Here is a 24,463-nt window from a genome sequence, read left to right as displayed (position 1 = left end):
ATGGGCCATCTAGTTCAACCCCCTGCCATGCAGGAAAAGCACAATCAAAGCACCCCCGACAGATGACTATCCACTCTCTGTATAAAAGCCTCCAAAGTAGGAGCTTCTACCACACTCCGAGGAACAGAGTCCCACTATTTCAAAGCTCTCACGGTCAGGAGGTTCTTCCTAATATTCAAGTGGAAATTTCCTTCCTGGAATTTGAACCCACTGCTCTGACTTCTAGGGCCCTTCCAGACATGGCAGAAACCCAGGAGAAGGGGGTTAAAATAACTGATCTCCTCCCCGGATTCTGTCCCCACACCCTACCCAAAGATCCCTATTTCTCCCAAGACCCCCATTGCCCCCCCCCCAAAAAAAAACTTACTGGAGGGGCCTGCTGGCAGTTCAGGTCCCTCTACCCAGTACTCCTGACACATGAAAATGGCATGTCGGGAGGTGGATGGGAGGAGGGATTGTCAAAATGCCTCTTGAATTGTGGTGCCCAGAATTAGATACAGTATTCCAGGTGAGGTCTGACCAAAGCAGAATAAAAGGGCACCATGACTTTCCTTGATCTAAACCAGACATGAGTAAACTTTGGTGTTTTGGACTTCAACTCCCTCAATTCCTAACAGCCAGTAAACTGGCTGGGATTCCAGGGAGCTGGAAGTCCAAAACACCTGGAGGGCCTAAGTTTGCCCATGCCTGATCTAGACACTATACTCCTTTTGATGCAGCCCAAAAATCCTATTGTCTTTCTTAGCTGCTGCATCACACTTTTGGCTCATATTCAACTTGTTGTCCAATAAGACTCCAAGATCTTTATCACATGTACACTTGTCGAACCTGGCGTCACCCATTCATATCTGTGCATTTCATTTTTTTCTACCTAAATGAAGTATCCTATATTTCTCCTTGTTGAAATTCATGTTGTTAGTTTTGGCCCAGCTCTCTAATCTGTTAAGGTCATTTTGAATTCTGATCCTGTCCTCTGGAATATTAGCTATCCTTCCCAATTTGGTGTGATCTGCAAACTTGATAACTATGCCCTCTAAACCTTCATCCAAGTCATTAATAAACATATTGAACAGTAATAGGCCAAGGACCAAACCCTGCGGCACTCCGCTAGTCACTTCTTTCCAGGATGAAGATGAACCATTGGTGAGCACTCTTTAGGTTTGGTCAGTTAACCAATTACAAATCCACCTAACAATGGTATTATCTAGCCCACATTTTACTAGCTTGTTGGCAAGAAGATTATGGAGGACTTTGTCAAAGACCTTACTGAAATCAAGATATGCTACATCCAGAGCATTTCCTGCATCTACCAAGCTTCCAAGTCCTATTGAAAAAAGAGAAAAGGTTAGTCTGGTATGACCTGTTTTTGAGAAATCCATGTTGACTTTTAGTGATCACAGCATTCTTTTCTAAGTGATTACAGACTGTCTCTTTAATTATCTGCTCCAGAATCTTTTCTGGTGTTAATGTCAGGCTGACTGGATGATAATAGTTTGGGTCTTCTTTTTTCCCTTCTTGACAATAGAGACAATATTTGGCCTCCTCCAGTCTGCTGGGACTTCTCCTGTTCTCCATGAATTCTCAAAGATTATTGCCAGTGGTTCTGAAAAGACTTCTACTAGTTCTTTCAATACTCTTGGGTGTAGTTCATCTGGCCCTGGTGACTTGAATTCATTTAGAGTAGCCAGGTATTCCTGGACTACTTCTTTACCTATTTTGGACTGCATTCCCCTTATTACATCACCTGCTTCATATTGCTCAAGTTGAACAATCTCTTCTTTTGGGAGAAGACTGAGGCAAAGAAGGTGTTAAGCAGCTCTGCCTTTTCCTATCCCTTTCCCCTATTGGTATGATACAGTTTATTGGGCGTTTTTTTTTTTTAACCTTTTGCTAAGATCTTGCCTCAGTGCAGGGTGGCTTTTAGCTCTAGATACATACAATTTTAAGATACAACATGCTCAATGTTCACATCCGTTTCTGGCTACAAAGAACACTGCCACTGCACTGATCCTTGGTGCTGTCAGATTTGTTTTGTTGCTTCAAAGATGTATGCAGAACCACCATCTGCAGGTCTCAGATTAAATTATTCTGAATTGAACTGAAACTCCCCAAGCAACTATTTATCCTTTGAAAAGTTCAATTGTGATGGGTCCCTAGCAAACTCTCCAGATAGGTTCTCCTAACCCTTCTTTGTACTGATGGTCACTGACATGTCCTATTTCTATATGAACTTACTTCTCCTGCTAGTAGAATTTGCATGTGGAAGTCAGCACACCCTGCACAATGCTCACAAAACTGGAGTCTAACTTTCATTCCTAATTCTCTTGGATTTCACATTTTGGACTTGATCCATTTTAAAGCAGGCTTCATGCCTTCAGTGGTCGTTTTCTTGAATCACTGTTTTGTGATTAAATGCATATTATAACATCCGAGACATAATTTAAACATCCCCACTAAGATCCTATTTCATAGTGTCAGAATATAGAATTTTTGCTGACATGCTCCTGTGGATAGATGATGGGGAGGCAGTGTTGCAAGTAGCTTTCCATCCATTCTGGTAGCCATTCTTCAGATAGTCCAACAGCTGACCTATTTATACCCACATACTGTTACACTAGCAGCAAAGGAGAAACACGTTGCTTGAAATTGTACTGGATAACTCCTTATACAAGCATCTAAACCAGTGGTTCTCAACCTGTGGGTCCCCAGGTGTTTTGGCCTACAACCCCCCCCCCCCCCCCAAAAAAAAATCCCAGCCAGTTTACTACCTGTTAGGATTTCTGGGAGTTGAAAGCCAAAACATCTGGGGACCCACAGGTTGAGAGCCACTGATCTAAACAGTTACAACTACAGGCAGTCCCCAAGTTACAAATAAGATAGGTTCTGTAGGTTTGTTCTTAAGCTGAATGTGTTTGTTCTTAAGATGAATTACATTTTTAAGTGTTACTCCAGTCATATATGTGTTTTAGATAGCACCTGGAAGGGCTAACATCCCTGTGGTGTTTGTTTTGCTGTCTGTGCCCATTTAGAAAATTTCACCCCACTTTCTGGATTTTGAAAAAAAATTGGATTGTTGTGGAAACAAGGATCGACGATAAAGCTTCAGTGTAGGCACCTTTTCCCCATGATAACTCTTTCAGAAGCGAATTTCACTTCCTGTTGTCCCACCCTGGTCTGAACTATGAGTAGCTGGTAAGTCAGATGTTTGCAACTCAGGGACTGCCTTTACAGGCATGAAGAGAAATTATGCTAGAGGTATGCTCAAACAGGATTTTACTTAACATGGTTCACTTCTTTAGCATTGGCCCTACACTATAGAATCAATGAAGTTTGACAACACTTTAACTGCCATTGATAATGCTATGGAAACCTGGAATTTGGAGTTTGGTGAAGCACCAGCACTCTTTGCCAGAGAAGGCTAGAGCTATTATGCAACTACAACATCCATAGCCTTCTGATATAGCAATTTAAAGTGGTATCAAACTGAATTAATTCTACAGCTGAAATGCACCCAAAGAAAATGGGTCTGGTCTCCCACGTGATTACCAGAAATTTATCCTGCAGTGTAAAATTGTTTCCTTGAGGGCATAACAACCAGAACCAGATTACAAATCAGAACATAACTGGTGCTGTTGCTCTAAATGGAAGCAAACTAAGAACAGGCTAATACCACCAATGTCAGCTTCTGCTGGTAGTTTCTAGCAATTAAGCAGTACTCACACTCCAAGGTGGACGTAGCCAGCTTTATTGCTCCTACACACACAAGAAAGAAAATAACACTACTAATTTTCTTATTACCTTCAGACCCTTTTAAAGTACTCTTCCCTCCTCCCCTTCCAAACCCCTCCCCAGCCTTCTCCAACTCCTGTGAACGATTTCTCCTGATTATCGCTTCCTCACAGGACTGCTCTCCTCCTCCAGGTTTGTTTGTTAACGCTGACCTTGCTCAGGTATGTTGGCAGGGGCAGGAGTCAAATGCTTGTTCTTCCAAGCTTTGAATCATGTCCTGACAACCAAGATCCAAATACCTATTGGATACCTGGAAATGCCATCTACAGTCTTTCCTGATTTATTCATAAGTTTGCAGTTGTTTCCCCAAAATTCCATTATGTCTATACCAGCACATGGAATTAACTGTCTTTTTGCACAATGAAATAAACAAAACTAGTTACCAAAGTATTAGACTCATTTATTTCCAAAATGATACAAACTGCTCTTGGCATAAAAAATGGCACAGATTATGGCAAAACACAAAGGTTTTCATGTGATATGGCAAGACTTCCAATAAAAGAACAAGCAGAATACCCTGAAATACATAATCAGTACTTGGTAGAACTGTTATTTCTTCATGCGTTTTAAAATGATATGGGCAATATTTCAGGGACAAATAAAACATGTGAGAGCATATTAACCAAGCAGGAAATAAAGAAGTTGAAATGATACTAAAAATGTGGAAATACATTTAAAAACAAGGATGCTACCATGCTATAGCAGGAGCTATCAGGTAGCCTAAGTGATTACCTGACTTAGATGACCACTCATCAACCATTCCTCCCCATCCTGATTCCAACCACAAACAGAATTTGAGTTCTTTTTTTAAAAAAACAATTGTCTTAAAAATTTGTGTTTTCACATGTATGCTGTGTATTCCAACAGGCGAACATCAAGATAAATATGCATTATCTAGTCTATGTGGATTCAGCCTTACTTAATTGTAATGTAGGAAACAAGCATGAAAAGGCCAAGCCCACTGCCTAACACAACCTCATACCAATATCTTCAGTTGAGCTGCAAATCCTCTCCTCAGTCTTATATGCTACAGAATTAATTCTGTCTCTCTGTTCCTGCTTAACAGATGCATTTCTCTCTGAATCATTTTTCAACCTCAGACACATATATTTACATGATTCAATTTTTTTTCTGTTCATATCCTCTTTTTTACAGTTACTCTGTCCTTAGAAGCAAAACTACATGTATATTATTGACTGTCAAAAACCATAATTTCCCATATCAATTTGAATTCCCCCTCTTCACATAGCTATTTTGACACAACGATCAAGGGTTACTTAACATTTGCTGCACACTATATGGTTTGTAAAGGAAAGCTGCCCCCTGTTTCAAATGTTACTTCATGTTAAGTGCGCAGTGCTGCTTGAAGTCGATATGGCTTCGGTGACATGGTGAGGCCATACATTGGAGTCAGGTCTAGTTTATCTTCAGGAGGTTTTTCCAGTCTCAGCTGCTGCAAGATGGTGGTGATGATAACAAAAACCTCATTGCGAGCAAGTTCCTCTCCCAGACATTTTCGTATCCCCATTCCAAAGATCAAAACCTTCTCCACCAAGCTCTTATTGAGTTCTCCACTTTCATTCAGAAATCTCTCGGGTTTAAATGAGTATGGATCCTCCCACACATCTCTGTTATAAAGGGAAGAAAACACAATTTACATGGAACTTGGAAACATCATTTACTGCAATTCTCAAAACGTTTAGAACCCTGTGGTCATAATGGCTGAGAGATTCTGGGAATTACAGTTCAAACAAATAAGTATTCCAAGAGAGCTAATGCAATATAGTGGTTTGAGCAGTGGACTACAATTCAAATTGACCATGGAAACCATTGTGTGACTTGGACAAGTCACATTCTTTCATACTCAGAGAAAGGCAAAGAAAAAACTCCTTTAAAAATCTTGCCAAGAAAATTCCATCATATGTTCACTTTATGGCTGCCGTTAAGTAGGAAGCAACGTGAAAGCATGCCACTATTATTCCAAACTTTGATTTTAGAGGCCTCTGAAAAATATTAGTCATGCTGGAAACAATAAACTTGATGATTTAATTCTAACTAAAGTACCATATACTGATTCATTTATTGCATGTTGAGTCAATACATGTCTACATCCCATTCATTTAATGAGTCTACACTAATTGGGAGTACTAAGGCCCCTTCTACACAGCGATATTAAAACCAGATTATCTTTTGAACTGGATTATCTGGCAGTGTAGATTCAGATAATCCAGTTCAAAGCAGATACTGTGGATTATCTGCCTTGATATTTTGTATAATATGGCAGTGTAGAAGGGCTCTAAGTGAGTTCAAGCTATACACAGTTGGTGGGAACAGTCCATTTAAAATATTTTATTTCAATTCTGAGCATTAGATAACTTGCCAAATTTACACAATGAAAAAGCAAGATTCTTTTTTTTTGTCCATACAGAGAGGAGTATGAAATGAGATACAATGCACTATCCCATGCTCAGCCCTTTTTATAGCCTATTCGCGCCCATTTTAGTATTTCTGGTTATTGGTTGTTGCTGAGCATTTTTTGATGGGGTTTCAATGCTGCTGTTTTATCTTCTTATGTTTTATTTGTGTTTTTGTCAGGATTGTCATATTTTACTAGGTTTTATTTTATTGTGTTTCAGTTGTAATTGTTTTGTTTTTATGTCTTATGGGCATTCTGTGCCATATATAAGCCACCCCGAGTCCGTTTGGGGAGATGGTGGCAGGGTATAAGAATAAAATTATTATATTATTTATTATCAACTTGGTAACAAACAATAAAGCAAAGATTAGGCCACCAAACATGTCACGGGGTAACAGCTTAACTATGTTTTGAAAGGATAGAAGCAAAGAGACCATAGCTGAAAACATCATCCTCCTCCCACAGACATTTCTGCCTTTTATTATCAGGGAGGGTTTTCTCCCTCCCTCCCTCCACATAAAAGTGCCAAAAACAGCTGCGTAAAATGCTTTAGCTCAACATTATTGTCACTACTAAATAATAAAACTATGTAACAATATAAAGGGGAGAATCTGAATCTTGACTATCACTACAGTGCCCTTCTTAATTCTTTAAATAAGAGCTGTTTTAATACTTACTCATCATGATTGACTTGATACATATTAATAAAGATGCAAGTGCTTTGAGGAATATAGTACCCATTGAGAACAGCATCTCTCGTGGTACTAGGAAATATTTTTAAAAGAAAAAAGCAACATCATGTTAATTCATCATGGTACCTTTAAGTCTGAACAACAGCGTCATATTGCCAAAGTAATACATTCAAAATATCCTTGACCAGTATGAGGCCCCATCTACGCTGCCACATACAATCTACATTATCTGCTTTGAGCTGGATTATGAATCTACACTGCCATATAATCCGGTTCAAAGCAAATAATCTGGTTTTTACGTGGCAGTGTAAAAGGGCCTAAGGCCTTTTCTATACTGTCCTTATATCCCAGGATCAGATCCCAAATTATCTGCTTATTGCAGATTATATGGCAGTGGAGCCTCATATAATCCAGTTCAAAGCAGATAACCTGGGATCAGATCCTGGGATATAAAGACAGTGCAGAAGGGGCTTAAAACTGTCAGAAAGATTTCATCACTAATCTGATTTAAGATTCACTTCCTGCTAAAACAGCCACGGTAACATTTGTACAAAAAATAAATAAGATTGTAATGAAGAATCCATTTCCCACCATTACTCTAAGGGCACTTTCAGACAGCACCAAAATGCGGGATAAATATGCGGGATAAACAAACCCCACACAGACCTGCTGGTCCCGGGCTTTCTTCCCTGCCGTCCTCACAGTACTTCTGTGTCTCGGGATAAAATGGAAGGTGGACAAGGGACATCAGTCGGAATTTTTTTTAAAAAAAATCACTCAATTATGTGCCGATGCTTATATGCACACATGCAAATATCCTAATACAAATATTTATTTACTTATTTACATCACTTTTACCCCGCCTTTCTCCCCGAAGGGACTCAAAGCGGCTTACAATAAATAGGCAAAAATTCAATGTAAAAACAATGTAAAAACAACCTATGTGGAGAAAATATGGAGATATTCCTATGTGTGCATATATGCATCAGCGTATAACGGCGGGAATTCTTTTTTTTAAAAAAAAATGCTGCTGGATTTCCCTCTTTCCCCAATTCCTTATTTAATATTATAAAGTTTAAAAGAAACACTTTCAGAGACCTCTAATGGCTCTCTGCTTCTTCTCTCTTGAAACCAGTTGGAAATCAGCTGTGTCTCCACGAGAGCCCGAACAGCTGATCAGCAGTTTCAGGTTTTTAAAATTGGCATGGGCAAGTCTTCACAGGGGGTAAAGTGGAAAAATCCCAAACTTTACATGACTGTAGTGCTACATGTGATAAAGGAGGACCATTTTGAATCAGGGTTTCCCTCCGTTGCTGCAATTGAGCACACATTTAGCACAAACATCATCTGGCCACCCCTCTTTTTAAGCTGTTCCCTCCCAAATTATAGGTACTGTTTGGAAGAGTCCTGAGAAATCAGTATGAGTCACATATCAGTGGAGGCTATCTTCCTGGACCTGAAGTGTAAACAGGAAACCATGGATATTAAAGAATCCTGCTGAAATGAATTACTTCTGACAGAAGTGTAGTATTAGCAGAACATGATAACAATGAAATCAAAACCACTCCTTAGCTTCTTACCAATGAGGAATGGTGAATGGCAAGAAGGAACAGTGCCTGAAGATTTCATTGATGAAAGCTTCTGTATAATGCAGATATTTTCGATCATCAAACCTTGGTGGTCTTAGTCCAATCTTTTCATCTGCAAAGAAACAGAAACATTTAAAGCAATGTCTTTCACTAATCACAGTGTCAATGCTTTCTTTAAAAAAAATTGTGTTACCAATTTCTTCCTGAATTTTAGTTTGAATTTCCGGTTTGCTTATCAAGTACAGATATATCCATAGCAAACATGCTGATACGGTACTGAAACCTGCCAAAAATAAACAGAGCATTAAATTTAGTTTATCATACCAAAGTATTTCTGGAATCTATTCCACTTGTTTTTATTGTCACCAATTTTGAGTCAGATCTGCAGCCATCTCTACTAAAGTTCTGCAAGTCAATTTTAATTTAAGCATCTACTGAAATGGTTATTTAAGGCATGTATTAAAAAAGTGATAAAAATGTTTAATACACACCTGCTCCAAAAATGTCATTGACAGTACTTATTATTTTCTTATCCGACAAAGCAGCAGTTTTGCCATCCTCTTTTTTCTCATTGCCAACATTAATCAGAGCATCAGTGATGTCTCTGACATAGTTCTAAAGGAAGAAAAAAACACTAAATAAATAAAACCACAAACCTGATGCGCTTTTCATTTATATGAATATGTGCCTAGTAACCATTACTTCTATTTGCAAACTTCATTTTCACCAGTCGCTATGCTGGTATGGTTCTATGGTCAACTTCTAGAGATTATACTGTATTTTCATCAAATTCACAAAAGTCAACCATGCAAATATTGAGGGCCAAATATACAAGTAAACAGTCTGAGCACATGTAAGCCACTTTCCAAAGACCAAAATCCAGATCTGAAAAAAATGAATTTCCCTGAACAAATAATCTATTCATTGTTCTTCTACATATCTATTGAATTTGTAAGCTCCCAGTGGTAGTATGGATACCCTATCATCTGAATAGGTTGTGCTGTCAAAACTTACCTTATCGTATGTGGTACAATGGTATTCTACACATGCTGAAACAAAGTCATTTAATTTTCTATAAAATGTACGAGCAACTTTTGCAGCTGGCAGTGGAAGGTAACGTAGGCAGGGTATAAAATCAGCAGGATTGAAGGCACTTGAAGCTTTGACAAAATCATCATTTAACTTAATCACACCCAGAAATTCTTCATCATTATGATTGTACCTCTTGCCAAAGCAAAGGGCACAAACAACATTAGCTGCCGTACAGGTAGTCACAGCTGCAGGGTCAAAGCCACCATTCTTTGAGAGCTCCAGCAATATTTTCACCAGTTCTGAAGCTTCATCACACACATGCTCTTCAAGGAGGCAAGAGCACGTTGAAGACTTGGCTTCAGATTTGGAAAGCAATTTTAAAGCTCTTCCAGCGATTTTCTTCTGAAGCTTCCAACTTTCCCCGTAGTTGACTGAAAATGACATGCTATCTCCATCGGCGAAAAATGAAAAAGTGTGCATATCAGGTCGACCGGCAAAACTCTCTCCATCTCTCAACAACACCTGTTTCACTGCATCCAGACCATTAACCACCACAACAGGGACCATTCCGAGCTTTATCTGAAACACGTCTCCATATTTCTTTCTCATGCGTTGAAAGGAAATGTATGGATGCTCCTCAACCTGGAGAAGATTCCCCAGAATTGGTAATGACCAAGGTCCTGGTGGATGGGGCCGCTTGGTCTTCATTAACATGTGAATAGAAATAAATATAGCTGCCACCACAAAAAGGGTAATGGTGACCTCCGAAAAAGAAACTTCAGTGGAAAAAAACATTTTCAGAAAAGGATCTGCAAGAGAAAGTCAAAGAGAAAATGAAATTATTTATTTCAACATCTTGACATTATCAAAGGCAACCATACAACCCGAGGAGAGCAGAAATGGCGAGGATACCAAATGAGAACTGGTCCAGCTGTCCAGGGTTGCTCAGAAGTTTTGGGGAGACTCTGAACTTCTAATGCAGAGTAAAATCGGATTAATTAGTTTTATCACACATTATGGGTCAGAAGTCCCTGGATGTCATGTGGATGACCAAGAGTGACTCTGGACAGTGTAGACAAGCTCTAAATCCTTGTTAAAATGAGATGCCCAGAACTTAGCACAGCTTGACCAGCACAGAATATAGGAGGACTATTACTTCCCTCAATTTGGAAGCTATTATTCTATTGATGCAGGCTAGGATGTTATTGGTCTTCTTTGCTGTACCATCACACTTCTGGCTCATGTTCGTATTATCATTAACAATCATCCAAAGGTTCTGTTTTACATCTAGTACTGCTGAACTCAAAATCCACCATCATTTATCTGTGCATTTGGGTTTTGTGGCCTACATGTAGAAATTTGCATTTTTCTCTGTCAAAATGTATTAATTTTAGCCCGGTTTCAGATAAATCAAGCCCATTTTTAAATTTTTGTTTATATATTTCTATTATTAGCTACCCAACTGCACATTTGATAAGGAGTCAGTCTATCCCATCTAAATCACTGATACAAATGTGATTTATATAGATTGTTGGCCCTAGGGCAGAACTCAAGACTACCTTCCAGTTTTGAAGCACAACCACAGATGACAATTCTTTCAGCACATTTTGCATACCAATTATACTTGGTTGCAAAATTGAGGGTCAAAAAACTTTTTTAAAAAAGCTATGCTGGTTTATCTGACATTGGCATTCTAAATCCAAGAATGACCGCAGATTTGCTTCACTACATACTGTTATTTCCCACAACTTGATTTGATTTTTTTATTGTGTAATATGTGGCTATATTTTGGTGGGAGTAAAGAGTAAGCAGGATGATAAGGATTAAAATATTCTAACAGACTTCCAAAACACTTTAATTAATTGACATTAAAGACAATGAGCCATTCAAAAGCACTAAATGAAGTTGCACTGAAACTGAGTAATACCTGAAATGATTTTAAAAATGACAACTATGTGAAGGAACTTGTGTAATATGACACTTTTATTGTCTGTGTTTTTTTTTCAATTAGGCACCTAAAAATATATTAAAACAGCTAAAATATTGAAAAAACCTTTTGTCAGCACAGGCTGTGTCATGGATCCATTTGATGGTGTTTCAATTTCAAAGTAGTGATGGCCAACTTTCATTGACAGCTGTGGAACCCTAGTATTTGCTGAGCAAGTCTTCCTGGAAATTTGACGTCTGATTAAAAGATTTATCTCTGCAAAACTAGTTACTGCAGTACTATCCTTATCAAGGGAAAAGGCAAAACATGCGGGCAAAACAGAAGCTGGCTATTATACAAATAGAGCAAACAATTGAACATCTGGAAAACATAGGCCCCATCTACACTGCCATATAAAATCCAGATTATCTGCTTTGAACTGGACTATATAGCAGTGTAGACTCATATAATCCAGTTCAAGGCAGATAATTTGGATAATTTTATTCGATAATCTGGATTATATGGCAGTATAGAAGGGGCCATAGTAAGGGACAAATACATCCCAAAGCAAATCTCCATGAAAACAGGTTGTGTAACTATTTTGTTTCCTCCTGATAAATGTCTGTATTGTGGAGCTTGTCTTGAACTACGACACAGTGTTATTGTCATAAACAGTATATGCAAGAAGTCTGCTTGGAAGAGAGCTCTAGCCCCCCTGTTTGTAGAGCTGGGATTGTTTACTGCAAACCTCTCTGCCTCTAGATGAAGGATTCCTGGCACACGTTTTGGCTTCCCTCCCCTGGACTGAGCGGTGAAAATTTGTGCAGTGAATTTGAAGCTATTTTCAAGAACAGGAACTCTAGATAATGCTTTGTGCAAGACATTTAAAAGTATAAACATGCCTTTAACTGAACCTGTTCCAGTTCTCTAGCAACACAAAAGCCCTCCCCTGAAGGGCCGGGAACAGCTGCAACTTTTAAGAGATGCACTGAGCTCAGAACTTGGAAAATGTATTTGCTTGTGTGCTTTAAGTCATTGCTGAATAATGGTAACCTAAAGTGAACCTATCATTATGTTTCTTTGGCAAGATTTGTTCAGAGAGGTTTTGCCTTCCTCTAAGATTAAGAGACTGTGATTTACTTGAAGCTATCCAATGGGTTCTCCGATCCATGACTGAGCAGGGATTTGAACCCTGGTCTTGGATTCAAACCATGCCTAGAGCTGTTTTCGAAAAGTAATTTGTTTGGATTATACTTTCCAGAATCCTCGCCAAAATGCTCATGATGACTGGGGATTCTCAAGTATAAAAAAGTAACTTTTCCAATATCTTGTTTTATTCCTAGAGCTATTGTGCATGGAAGAGACATATACCCTAGTAACATATTTTGCCATTTTTCATAATGATACTTGCTGCATTGGTCATAATTTATTTATAGTTTTGGCTTTACTTTCCGACTTTTCCCAGAATTGGCAGCAGAGATGGTTTGAAAGATCAAAAACAAGTACAAATAAAGACAATGTATATATTCTATTAAAACATCTAAACTTCTGATTTTCATTACCAATGTCCATATAAGAATGAGTGGAAGGAGTTTTATCATATATTGCTATCTAAAGATTAGATGCTAATGTTCCTTAAAGAGTAAAAGTCATGTTCCTTGTTTTCAGAGAAAATGTTTTCCCCACCCAATGTCCTTCCCAAGATGACGGCGATTCTAGATAGAGCAACTGTTGCGCCTTTTCCAGACTTTGGAAAAGTTCCTTTTGGGAGCTACAGATGAGAACATTAAAGTAAAAAAAAAAATCAATGCATGAGTGACTGTTTGCCACTGACTGTGTTTTCCTAGAAGCCTGCAAAGTTCAGATCAGGAGCAAAGTTCAGTTAAAGAAGAATTTAGTATGAAGTATTTTCCTTTCAACTTAGGAAATCCAGAAAATATTTCCCCTTATTTGCCACTGTTTCACACAACTGTCTGTTAGAACATGGAATCTAAAAAATTGCGGAGGGGGTCCTTTAAAACACACACACACTAAGATTTTACTTTCTGATTCACGGGAATTTCCAGGAATTGGAATTAAGTAAACAATTCATTCCAGGGCCCATTAACACTGCCATATAATGCAGTTTACTGCTTTGAACTACTGCACTGCATGGCAGTGTAGAGTCATATAATGCACTTCTGTATGAAACTGCATTATATGGTTAGTGTAGATGGGGCCCGTTGTTTGCTCTTTCATACTAAATACTCTGCATTCGACATGTACAAAGATTACTGGATAAGTGTTCCTTTTTCAAAGAAAGTGTACCGAGTTTAATCTCATCTTATCTATCACAACATCATCCCACAAAGTCCATCAATAAATAATTATTATTACTATATTACTATAGAAATATGATGTATGCATTCATTTTTATCATATTTATTTACCGTATTGTTATAAGTGTCTTATTTTAACTTACTACATAGAACGTAATCAAGTCCTATCAAGCCTTGTCGTTTGGTTTGGTATTGTGATGCGGCCTAAGGGCTAATCAATAAAATTATTATTACTATAATTATTATTTCCACATTACTATAGAATTAAATGAGGAGCCCCCGATGGTGCAGTGGGTTAAACCGCTGAGCTGCTGAACTTGCTGATGAAAGGATGGCAGTTTGAATCTGGGGAGTGGAGTGAGCTCCTGCTGTTAGCCCCAGCTTCTGCCAACCTAGCAGTTCAAAAACATGTAAATGTGAATAGATCGATAGGTACCTCTCAGGCGGGAAGGTAACGGCACTCTATGCAGTCATGCCGGCCACATGATCTTGGAGGTGTCTATTGACAACGCCAGCTCTTCGGCTTAGAAATGGAGATGAGCACCACCCCCCAGAGTCAGATATGACTAGACTTAATGACAGGGGTAAGCCTTTACCCTATAGAACAGGCATGGGCAAATTTCAGCCCTGCAGGTGTTTTGGACTTCAACTCCCGCAGTTCCTAACAGCCTACCAACTGTTAGGAATTGTGGGAGTTGCCATCCAAAACACTTGCAGGGCCAAAGTTTGCCCAGGCCTGCTATAGAAATATGATGTATTCAGTTTTATCATATTTATTTACTATATTGTTATAAGCGTCTTATTTTAACTTACTACATCATAAAGCGTAATCGAGTCCTAGCAAGCCTTGTTGTTTGGTCTGCTATTGTGATATGGCCTAAGGACTAATCATTAAAAATTACTACAGTGTTCCCTCACTTATCGCTGGGGTTAGGTTCCAAGACCACCTGCAATAAGTGAAAATCCGCAAAGTAGGGGCACTATATTCATTTTAATATTTATATATTATTTTAGTAGTTATACACTATTTTAAGTTTATCAACTAATAATGTGTTGATAAATTGCCTCCTTCTCCTCCCGTTGCCACTTGGGCTCCTTTTCTCTCCCTTCAGCTTCTCTTTCCTCCCTTACTTAGCTGTAAATTGTAATTTTTTAATTATTTATAATACTCTTTTAGAGTTTATTGAAAAACCGCGAAACAGCGAATCCGCAAAAAGTGAACTGCAAAGTAGTGAGGGAACACTGTATTACTATATTAGTTTTCCCTGACATTTCGTCCAGTCATGTCCGACTCTGGGGGTTGGTGCTCATCTCCATTTCTAAGCCTAAGAGCCAGCGTTGTCCGTAGACATCTCCAAGGGCATGTGACCGGCATGACTGCATGGAGTGCTGTTACCTTCCTGCCAGGGCGGTACCTATTGATCTACTCACATTTGCATGTTTTCGAACTGCTCGGTTGGCAGAAGCTGGGGCTAACTGCGGGTGCTCACTCCGCTCTCCGGGTTCGAACTTGCGACCTTTCAGTCCGCAGGTTCAGCAGCTCAGCAATTTAACACACTGCACCACCGGGGGCTCCGGTGATATTAATATTAATTGTATATTACTGTATTACTATAGAATTAATGCAGTTACCAGTTAGAGAACACTTTAACGATGCAATGCTATGCAATCCTATGGCTCTTTGGCCTGGAAGGCTAAAGTCCTTATAAAACTAGAACTCCCAGAGTCCACCGCACTGAGTTCAAGTGTTGTCCAACTTGTCCAGCTGCCTTACTTCCAGATGCAGATGCAGCCCCTTGAGATGGTGACTCCCAGTAAAGCAATAACAACCATCTGACCCAGCGCCTCCCTCTCCTTCCGCCCCAATTCTGAACTCGGAAACTTTCCTTGGAGTAAACAAGGAGGTTTTTTTTTTTTATTCCATGTAGAAGGAAAATAAATCCTGCCCGGGACCCGAGGCAAACTGGGCTGGCAGAGAGGGCGCCCACAGTCTTGCCTCCTTCTCCCCTCGGAGCATCCCATCCTGCCCCGCAGACCAGTCGCTTGGCACGGACACCTCCGCCGTAAGCATGTGCCTTTTTCCAGTCTTTCCCTTTGCACCGCTCACCTGCTTTCCTTTCGCCCGCCGCGCAATTCGCCCGCTTCTCTGCACTGCAAAGGCGGCGCTCTCGCCCTGGCCCTCCCCACCGGAGGCGCCAAAACAAAGAGGCTGAGCTGGAAGCCTGGGCTGCGATGCCTTGGAAACTGCGGGAGGGTTTCTAAGCATGCAAAGAGTGCCCCCTCCCTGTCCACAGTAGGTGATTCAAGGAGTTAAGGCAGAACTGCCAGGAAACTATGATTGATGCCCTTTTCAGATTCAAATCCCGCCCACCGCATTATATAGTTGACCTTACAATGCCATTCAGGCTTCATTATATGGCAGTGTAGCTCCAGCCTGAATCATGGCAGGTTAAACTGCACTACACTTTAGATGTGGACCCTTCCATTAAGGTTGGGGTCAATCAAGAAGGGGAGACGGGCTGCATCTTAACCAGGTATGGGCAAACTTCGGCCCTCCAGGTGTTTTGGACTTCAACTCCCACTTATGGGAGTTGAAGTCCAAAACACCTGGAGGGCCAAAGTCTGCCCATACCTGATCTAAACTGTAAAAAGGTAAAGGTAGAGGTTTTCCCCTGACATTAAGTCTAGTCGTGTCGGACTCTGGGGGTTGGTGCTCATCTCCATTTCTAAGCCAAAGAGCCAGCTTGTCCATAGACACCTTTAAGGTAATGTGGCTGGCATGACTGCGTGGAGCACCGTTACCTTCCCGCCAAAGCGGTGCCTATTGATTTACTCACATTTGCATGTTTTCAAAGTTCTAAATTGACTGAAGCTGGGGCTAACAGCAGGAGCTCACCCCACTCCCCAGATTCAAACCACCAACCTTTTGGTCACCAAGTTCTGCAGCTCAGTGGTTGAACCCACTTGCCACTGGGAGCTCCTGGAGGAGAACTAAAAGGTAAAGGTAAAGGTTTTCCCCGACATTCAGTCCAGTCATGTCTGACTCTGGGGGTTGGTGCTCATCTCCATTTCTAAGCAGAAGAGCCGGTGTTGTCCGTAGACACCTCCAAGGTCATGTGGCCGGCATGACTGCATGACTGCATGGAGCACTGTTACCTTCCCGCCGGAGCGGTAGCTATTGATCTACTCAGGACTAGGACACTTTAAATTAACTCCATCAGATTGCAGGCTAGCGTATTTTCACCTCATGGCAGCTATGACATATTTTAAACGAACACCTATGATAGTCATTTCTAATGTGTTTCATTGTCTTACAGGGTCTATGTTTTAATGTTAAATCATGTTGTTAGTGTTATCATGCCTATTGGATTATTTTATACTGTTTTAATTCTTTTGCTACAAATTTACCGTTATCCTTGTGTATTACTTTGATTTTTTAAATGTGTTTGTATTATTTTGGGCATTGAATGATTGTCTTTTGTCTGTGCGTAAACTGCTCTGAGTCCCTTCCAGGAGAGAGGGTGGTCTAGAAATAAAGTTTATTATTACAGTATTATTATTATTATTATTATTATTATTATTATTATTATTATTATATAAATCTACAGTGTAGATGTCCCCAGGAAGAGCTGTGTTAAGTGAGTTCGTAACGTAAAAGAAGCCAAATTTGATTGCGTTTACAATGAGAGGGAAGAAAGGAAACTGTTTTTGTGTGATTTCCTTGAGAATGATAAGGAATCCTAGCAATCCCAGTTTGACAGTCTTTGGAGGATAGAGTCAGTGTGGTGTCAGTGTCTTGAGTGTTGTTGGGCTAGCTAGGTTATTGGAATACTCAATCAGCCATGAATGACACTGCCTATGAAAGGGACACTTAGGGTGGCCATAAGTCAAAACCAACTTGAAGGCACATATCCACTAATTGTTAAAAGAGAGCTCTATTGAATAGATATAACCCAAAGAAAAGCCATGATGTGTTTGCATTATTTTGGGCATTGAATGTTTGCCTTTTTTCTGTGTGTAAACTGCCCGGAGTCCCTTCTGAAAAAGAGAGCGGTCTAGAAACAAAGTTTTATTATTATAATGGCATTATCTTTGAAGTGATTATATAGGCTGATATAGGGTGCATGTACATTGCACTTTGACACCACTTTAACTGCCATGGCTCGATGCTAAGGACTCATGGGAGTTGTAGGTTTACAAGCCTTCTTTGCTGAAGGGTGTTGGTTTCTCACTAACTACAACTCCCAGGATTCCATAGCGTTGCGCCATGGTACTTAAAGTGGTGCCAACTGCTCAATTATATAGGGTAGATTTACCCACAGTTTAGAGACTATGGGTGCAAGATAGGAAGGCTCATGTGGACAAATGGGTTCACAATAGAAAGAATGTGGCTTTTTTAGTAATGTTAGGCAGATAGAAGCCCTTATTTTATTTTGATAGCATTTTAAATGGCATCTTGTATACATAGAAAGCACAATGAGGAAGAAAATAGTGGCAAACCTGCCTTGACAAGCTTCAGGTTGGCAAATATTGTTTGATCACTCCAGCATGGAAGTGCAAGGCACTAGGTAAAGGTTTCCCCTGATGTTGAGTCTAGTTGTATCCCACTCTGGGAGTTGGTGCTTATCTCCATTTTTAAGCCGAAGAGCTGGTGATCACGTGGCCGGCATGACTGCATGGAGTGCCGTTACCTTCCCGACAGAGCAGTACATATTGATCTACTCACATTTGCATGTTTTTGAACTGCTAGGTTGGCAGAAGCTGGGGCTAACAGCAGGAGCTCACCCCACTCGAACACTAAGCTTTTGGTCAGCAAGTTCAGCAGCTCAGCAGTTTAATCCGCTGCGCCACTGGGGGCTCCAAGCAAACCATATATGTATTATTCTGTGTTTCAATATGTTTCCTTGCTGAATGTAGGCACTTTCCCTTCTCCGATTCCAATTTGTTGCTCAACAAATCAAACTGCAGGGGGAAAAAATATTCAACCAAAACATTAGGAAGAACTTCCTGACAGTAAGAGTTTTTTGCCAGTGAAATATGCTGCCTCAGAGTGAGGTGGGGTCTCTTTTTCTAGAGGTTTCTAAGCAGAGGCAAGATGGTCATCTGTCTGGGGGGCTTTGATTGTGTGTTCCTGCATGGCAGAATGGGGTTGGACTGAATGACTCTTGGGGTCCAACCCTATGATTCTGTGAAATCAAAGAGGAGGGGAGTGGGAATCCGTGATTTAGTAAACTTCCCACTGCAGTTTTCTGGGAGAGAGAAACAAAGCAAGGAAATGAAAGTGGCTAGGTTTGGATCAAAGAAAACAAATCCCAGAGTTTCTGTTTATCCTACCGCAAACCAATGCACGTTGCCAGGATTTGAGTGGTGCTGTTGCTTGTTGTTGTACTAGAATCTGTTCACTATTTCCTGTAAGGATTTTCTTACACTGTGCAACCACACATAGCAGCCAAAGTATGGACCTAAGGAAGGATGGGGATAGAACAATACAGCTGCGTTTGTGGCTGGCTTTCTGCACAGACAGTAAACCCTTGGTATCCACTGGGGTTTGATACCAGGATCCGCAGGGATATCAAAATCCACAAATGCTTGTCTCATTATATCCAATGGTGTAGTAAAATGATATTCTTTATATAAAATCAAGGTTTGCTTTTGCGATTATATAGTGGCCCATTGAATCCATGGATGCAGAATCTCTGGATACAGAAGGCCAGCTGTATTTATAAAGTCCCAAAGTAGTGGAAAAAACTCTTCCTGCTTCTTATAATCAAGCTGCCACAAAAGAAAGAGAAAGAAAGAAAGAAAGAAAGAAAGAAAGAAAGAAAGAAAGAAAGAAAATGCAAGAAGGCCCAATGCTATGGAATCATACACTTTTACAATGTCTTTAGCCTTCTCTGACAAAGAATGCTAGTCATCAACAAACTACAACTCCTATGATTTCATAGCACTGAGCCATAGTAGTTAAAGTGTTGTCAAACTGCATTCCTTCTACAGTGTCGATGCACCCGAGTTTACAAGTTTATTACCAACTTTGTTTTCTCAGTCAGGCTGCATCTACACTGTAGAATGGATACAGTTTGACATCACTTTAGCTGCCAAAGCACGATGCTATGAAATCATGGAAGCTGTAGTTTTACAAGTTCTTCTTCAGCTTTCTCTGCCAAAGAGTGCTGGTTCCTTGCCAAACAGGGCCGGCCGGAGATATTTTTTAATGGGAAGCGGGGGGTGCTGAAAAGCGCCCCCGCCACCGGCCCCGCCTCCCGCGCCCTGGCCCCGCCCAGCGTGCCCTGGCCCCGCCTCCCACGCTGCGTGGGAGGCGGGGCCAGGGCGATTAGTGAGGGGGCGGGGCCACAGTTGGCCCCGCCCCCCCGCCAGCGTGCCCTGGCCCCGCCTCCCACGCAGCGTGGGAGGCGGGGCCAGGGCACGCTGGGCGGGGGGGCGGGGCCAGAGTTGGCCCCGCCTCCCACGCTACTCCCGCTTGCCCGTCTGGCCTTTCCTAGCAGGCCAGAAAGCAGCGGAGGTCCCTCCAGGCCGCGATTGCGGCCTGGAGGGACCTCCGCTGCTTTCTGGCCTGCTAGGAAAGGCCAGACGGGCGAGCGGGAGTAGCGTGAAAGCGGGGCCAGCTCTGGCGCCGCCCCCCCGCCCAGCGTGCCCTGGCCCCGCCTCCCACGCTGCATGGGAGGCGGGGCCAAGGCACGCTGGGCGGGGGGGGAGCGGCGTCAGAGCTGGCTCCGCCTCCGCTACTCCCGCTCGCCCGTCTGGCCTTTCCTAGCAGGCCAGACTGCAGCGGAGGTCCCTGTAGGCCGCGATTGCGGCCTGCAGGGACCTCCGCTGCATTCTGGCCAGCTAGAAAAGGCCAGACGGGCCAGGGCGCACTGGGCGGGAGGCGGGGCACCGTCAGGGCGGTGCCCCGCCTCCCGCCCAGCCTGACGGTGCCCCCCCGGGCCTGCGCCCGAGGCGGCGGCGTCAGGTGCCTCAATAGTGGGGCCGGCCCTGTTGCCAAACTATAACTCTCATGATTAAACTTGATGTCCAACTGCATTAATTCCACAGTGTAAATCAGGTATGGGCAAACCTAGGCACGGAGGCTGGATGTGCTCCCTTGGGCTCTTTTCTTAGGCCCTCCTCTCTCTCACCATCCAATTCTTTCCTTTCTCCTTTCCATCCTCCCTCCCCTCCTTCCTTCCTTCTTTCTTCCTCCCTCCTTCCTTCTTTCCTTCCTTCCCTTTTCTCTTTCCTTCCTCTCTCTTTCCTCCATCCCTTCCCTCATGATGATGATGATGATGATGATTATTATTATTATTATTATTATTAACAACATTGAAGCTGTATATATTCCCCTTTTGTTTGTTTTTTTACTTCAAAATAAGGTATGTGCTGTGTGCATTGGAATTTGTTCATAGTTTTTTTTAAAAAAAGCTATAGTCCAGCCCTCCAACAATCTGAGGGACCGTGAACTGGCCCCCTGTTTAAAAAGTTTGGGGACCCCTGCCCTACACCCTACTGGCTCTCCTCTTTTAATAGCAGGACAGATATCTTATACTGTCTGCAGATTTTAGTCACTCCTATGACAAGCATAAGTAAGTACTAATATTATCCAACAACATTTAAAATTCTAATTTTAAATATAAATTGACAAATATGTATACTGTATTTCATTTCAAATTCTTAAAAAAAGTATTTTTCTTTTCTTTTCAAAATTGCAAAATAAGGGTATATGGTTTTTTAGGCAAAACACTGGTAGTTTTGGGAGTTGCCACCAGGAGGTGCAATTGATTTTGTTTGTTTTCTCATTTTTAAGTTTGTTCTAATTTCTTCACTTGTTCCCCAAACACACTGATTTATTTTACTTGGATTCATATGTGGTTCTCTCTGTTCCATTTTTCTCATATTTTATGTAACTGATATTTGTGATTTTATCTTACTTTCTCCAATGACTCACATTTTGAAAACTTAATTTCAGTTCAAAGGCCAATGGGAACATTCTGATCTATTTTGAAGGGTTGCAGCGATTTCCGAGACCCCTTCTACACTGCCAAATAAATTCCAGATTATTTTATTTGAGCTGGATTATATGGGTGTAGACTCATATAATCCAGTTCAAAGCAGATAATGTAGATTATTTGCTTTGATAACCTGGATTATATGGCAGTGTAGAAGGGGTTCCCCTAAACTATGAAGACCAAAATCCACTGCTTGTGGTGATATGAAAATAAACAAACAAACTCAATGTATATCCAAAAAAAAAATCAAACAAACTCAATGTATATCCAACCCCCCCCCCCAAAAAAAAAAACAGGACTGTCCCAATCATATATAAGTAGAAATCAGCGGTTCTTCTCTTGAAGTATAAGGACAAGTTTTTCATGTGAGTAAATGTCCTGTTCTTTATTATATATGAGTAGACTCCAGTTTCCATATAACTTGACTCAAACCTGCAACCGGTTTCGACTCACAGGAGTCTTCATCAGGCAGTTGGGTCTACAAATAATACACATCATAAATATAAACTTGCAAACCAGCAATTTGTAAAGAAAGTTTACAAAAAGATTACAACAAGGTATATTGTAGAAGGGGTCTCAAGGTGCCTCTGCACTGCAGAATTCCTGCATTTTGCCACCACTTGGCTCAGTGCTATGGAATCACGAGAGTTGTACTTTGGTGAGGACCAGCACTCTTTGGCAGAGAAGGCTAAAGACCTTGTGAAACTACAGCTCTCATTGTTCCTTAGCATTGAAAAATGGTAGTTAAAGTGGTGTCAAACTGCATTCATTCTACACTGTAAATGCACCCTGAAATACTTTCTGATAGTGTGGCTTACCTATTAATACTTTGGTCAATCAAATTGTGGCCAAGTGCCATCACCCTCTGAGCAAACTCTGTCGTATACACTATGATAAGGAAAAATAACTGACTCATGATGAATGCAGGTAAAGGCACAATAAACCGGGATTCAGCACAGCAATTATGGTGGGCACTTGGTATCTGCTGAATTTTGATTGCAGGACAAAGTTCCATTATATACATGGCTTGATAAAATTGCTTTGTTTTGGGGGTGTTTATTATTATTATTATTATTATTATTATTATTATTATTATTATTATTATTTTCAAGATATAAGTGATTGCATTCATGTCATATCCATGAATTCTGTGATGCAGAATTCATGCATATCAAAAATCAGTAATGAGGTGTATCAAGATTAATTTTAAAAATCTGGCATATTAAAATGGTAAAATGTTGAATCATTCAGGTCTAGCCACATGGAAAAGTGCTGTGTCAAAATGACCAGGCAAGTGGCTGATGCAACGTGGGAGTGTAAGCAAGTGACTTCCATGTGCTCAATGATGATGAAATGATGATGATGATGGTGGTGGTGGTGGTGGTGGTTTCATGAGAGTTAGTGTGGAGAAAGATAGGAGAAATTGTACATTCTGTATAGCTGTAAATATCTTCTGCAACTTACCTTCCTGCATTTGAAAAGAACAACTGTGTTTGGTGTCTGTCATCATCTCCAACACTATTCAAAGGGCTGCTTGGATCCTGGCTGGATTTCTGCATGGAGACGCTTTCCAGCACTCTGCTAAGGTGTTAGAGTTATCTGACAAGGTGTAAAATGGAACTATAAATAAAATTGGACTCTTCACCCCAGCACACAACTACTATTACCATTACTGCTACCCTCTACAGAAATGCATCACCAACATGGGGAAAAAACAAAATTTGTAGAAGAAGAAATATTATTTTTGGCTAATGGGCTTTGAAACCTCCAGCCATTATAGCCATTGGTCATGCTAGCTTGGGTATTCTTGTGGTTTTATTCCCAAGGTAGGTCTTCCAAGCTGTATCATTTGTCCAATCCTGTGGTTGCTATTTGCAAATGTATGGTATGGCCCTGAACCTTTGGAAATGGCATCTATATGCTGCATATGGCATAGAAATTGAGTTTCTTGGAAATCAGGACAGGGAAACCATACAAGAGCAAAGCACCAAAAGTAGACAATTGAAGAGTGGTTCATTTCTAGGCAAAGATGCTGTACAAAGGCCCTTATTCTCCCACTTTCCATAGTCTTGTCCCAAGTGCCTTTATACTTAGACCAGGAGTATTGTTTGCTTGTAAAAGCAAAGAATAGGGACTAGAAATATATACAGTAGAGTCTCACTTATCCAACATAAATGGGCCAGCAGAACGTTGGATAAGTGAATATGTTGGATAATAAGGAGGGATTAAGGAAAAGCCTATTAAACATCAAATTAGGTTATGATTTTACAAATTAAGCACCAAAACATCATGTTATACAACAAATTTGACAGAAAAAGTAGTTCAATACGCAGTAATGCTATGTAGTAATTACTGTATTTACGAATTTAGCACCAAAATATCATGATGTTTTGAAAACATTGACTACAAAAATGTGTTGGATAATCCAGAACGTTGGATAAGCGAGTGTTGGATAAGTGAGACTCTACTGTATTGATAGGTTTTTGGGGCCTGGGAGATGTTTTTGTGCCATTGGCAATCATGACACAATTACAGGCAATTTTACCTATTCCAAAACAGATACTATGACCAGTTCTGAAAACTGATAAAAGAAGTTTCATTTTTTTCCAGCTTGGTGGCAACGCTTTGAAAAAAATAAAGAAAGGTTCTCTGTATTTCTGAAAGATTGCATTCAGTGTGCCCCCCCTTTAAAAAAAT

At 40.7% G+C, this 24,463-nt stretch overlaps 2 protein-coding genes across 3 annotated transcripts in view; one reads left to right on the top strand and one right to left on the bottom strand.

The window, feature by feature from the left end:
• Positions 1 to 4,168: 4,168 nt before the first annotated feature.
• LOC100566148 (cytochrome P450 1A4) lies at positions 4,169 to 23,365 on the bottom strand. Of its 2 annotated transcripts, none has more exons than XM_008103289.3 (7): positions 23,231 to 23,365; positions 9,501 to 10,327; positions 8,978 to 9,101; positions 8,680 to 8,769; positions 8,478 to 8,598; positions 6,883 to 6,969; positions 4,169 to 5,417 (listed from the first exon to the last, which is right to left on the bottom strand). In XM_008103289.3, exons 1-7 carry the CDS (start codon positions 23,274 to 23,276, stop codon positions 5,135 to 5,137), a joined length of 1,578 nt encoding a protein of 525 aa, XP_008101496.1. In that variant the 5' UTR covers positions 23,277 to 23,365; the 3' UTR covers positions 4,169 to 5,134. The 2 variants fall into 2 exon arrangements, with proteins under 2 accessions (XP_008101496.1, XP_003216525.1); XM_003216477.4 differs by lacking the exon at positions 23,231 to 23,365 and adding an exon at positions 15,871 to 16,028.
• Positions 15,696 to 24,463, top strand: part of aldh1a1 (aldehyde dehydrogenase 1 family member A1) — an 87,495-nt gene continuing 78,727 nt past the window's right edge. The window contains exon 1 of the mRNA XM_008103286.3: positions 15,696 to 15,826. The gene's annotated coding sequence lies outside the window, so the exon portion shown is untranslated. The remainder of the gene's footprint in view (positions 15,827 to 24,463) is intronic.

The sequence above is a fragment of the Anolis carolinensis genome, chromosome 2 (genome assembly GCF_035594765.1).
Source record: "Anolis carolinensis isolate JA03-04 chromosome 2, rAnoCar3.1.pri, whole genome shotgun sequence".
Classification (NCBI taxonomy): domain Eukaryota; kingdom Metazoa; phylum Chordata; class Lepidosauria; order Squamata; family Dactyloidae; genus Anolis; species Anolis carolinensis.
Note: the sequence above shows the minus strand (reverse complement) of the source record. Positions and strands in the feature narration are given on the sequence as shown.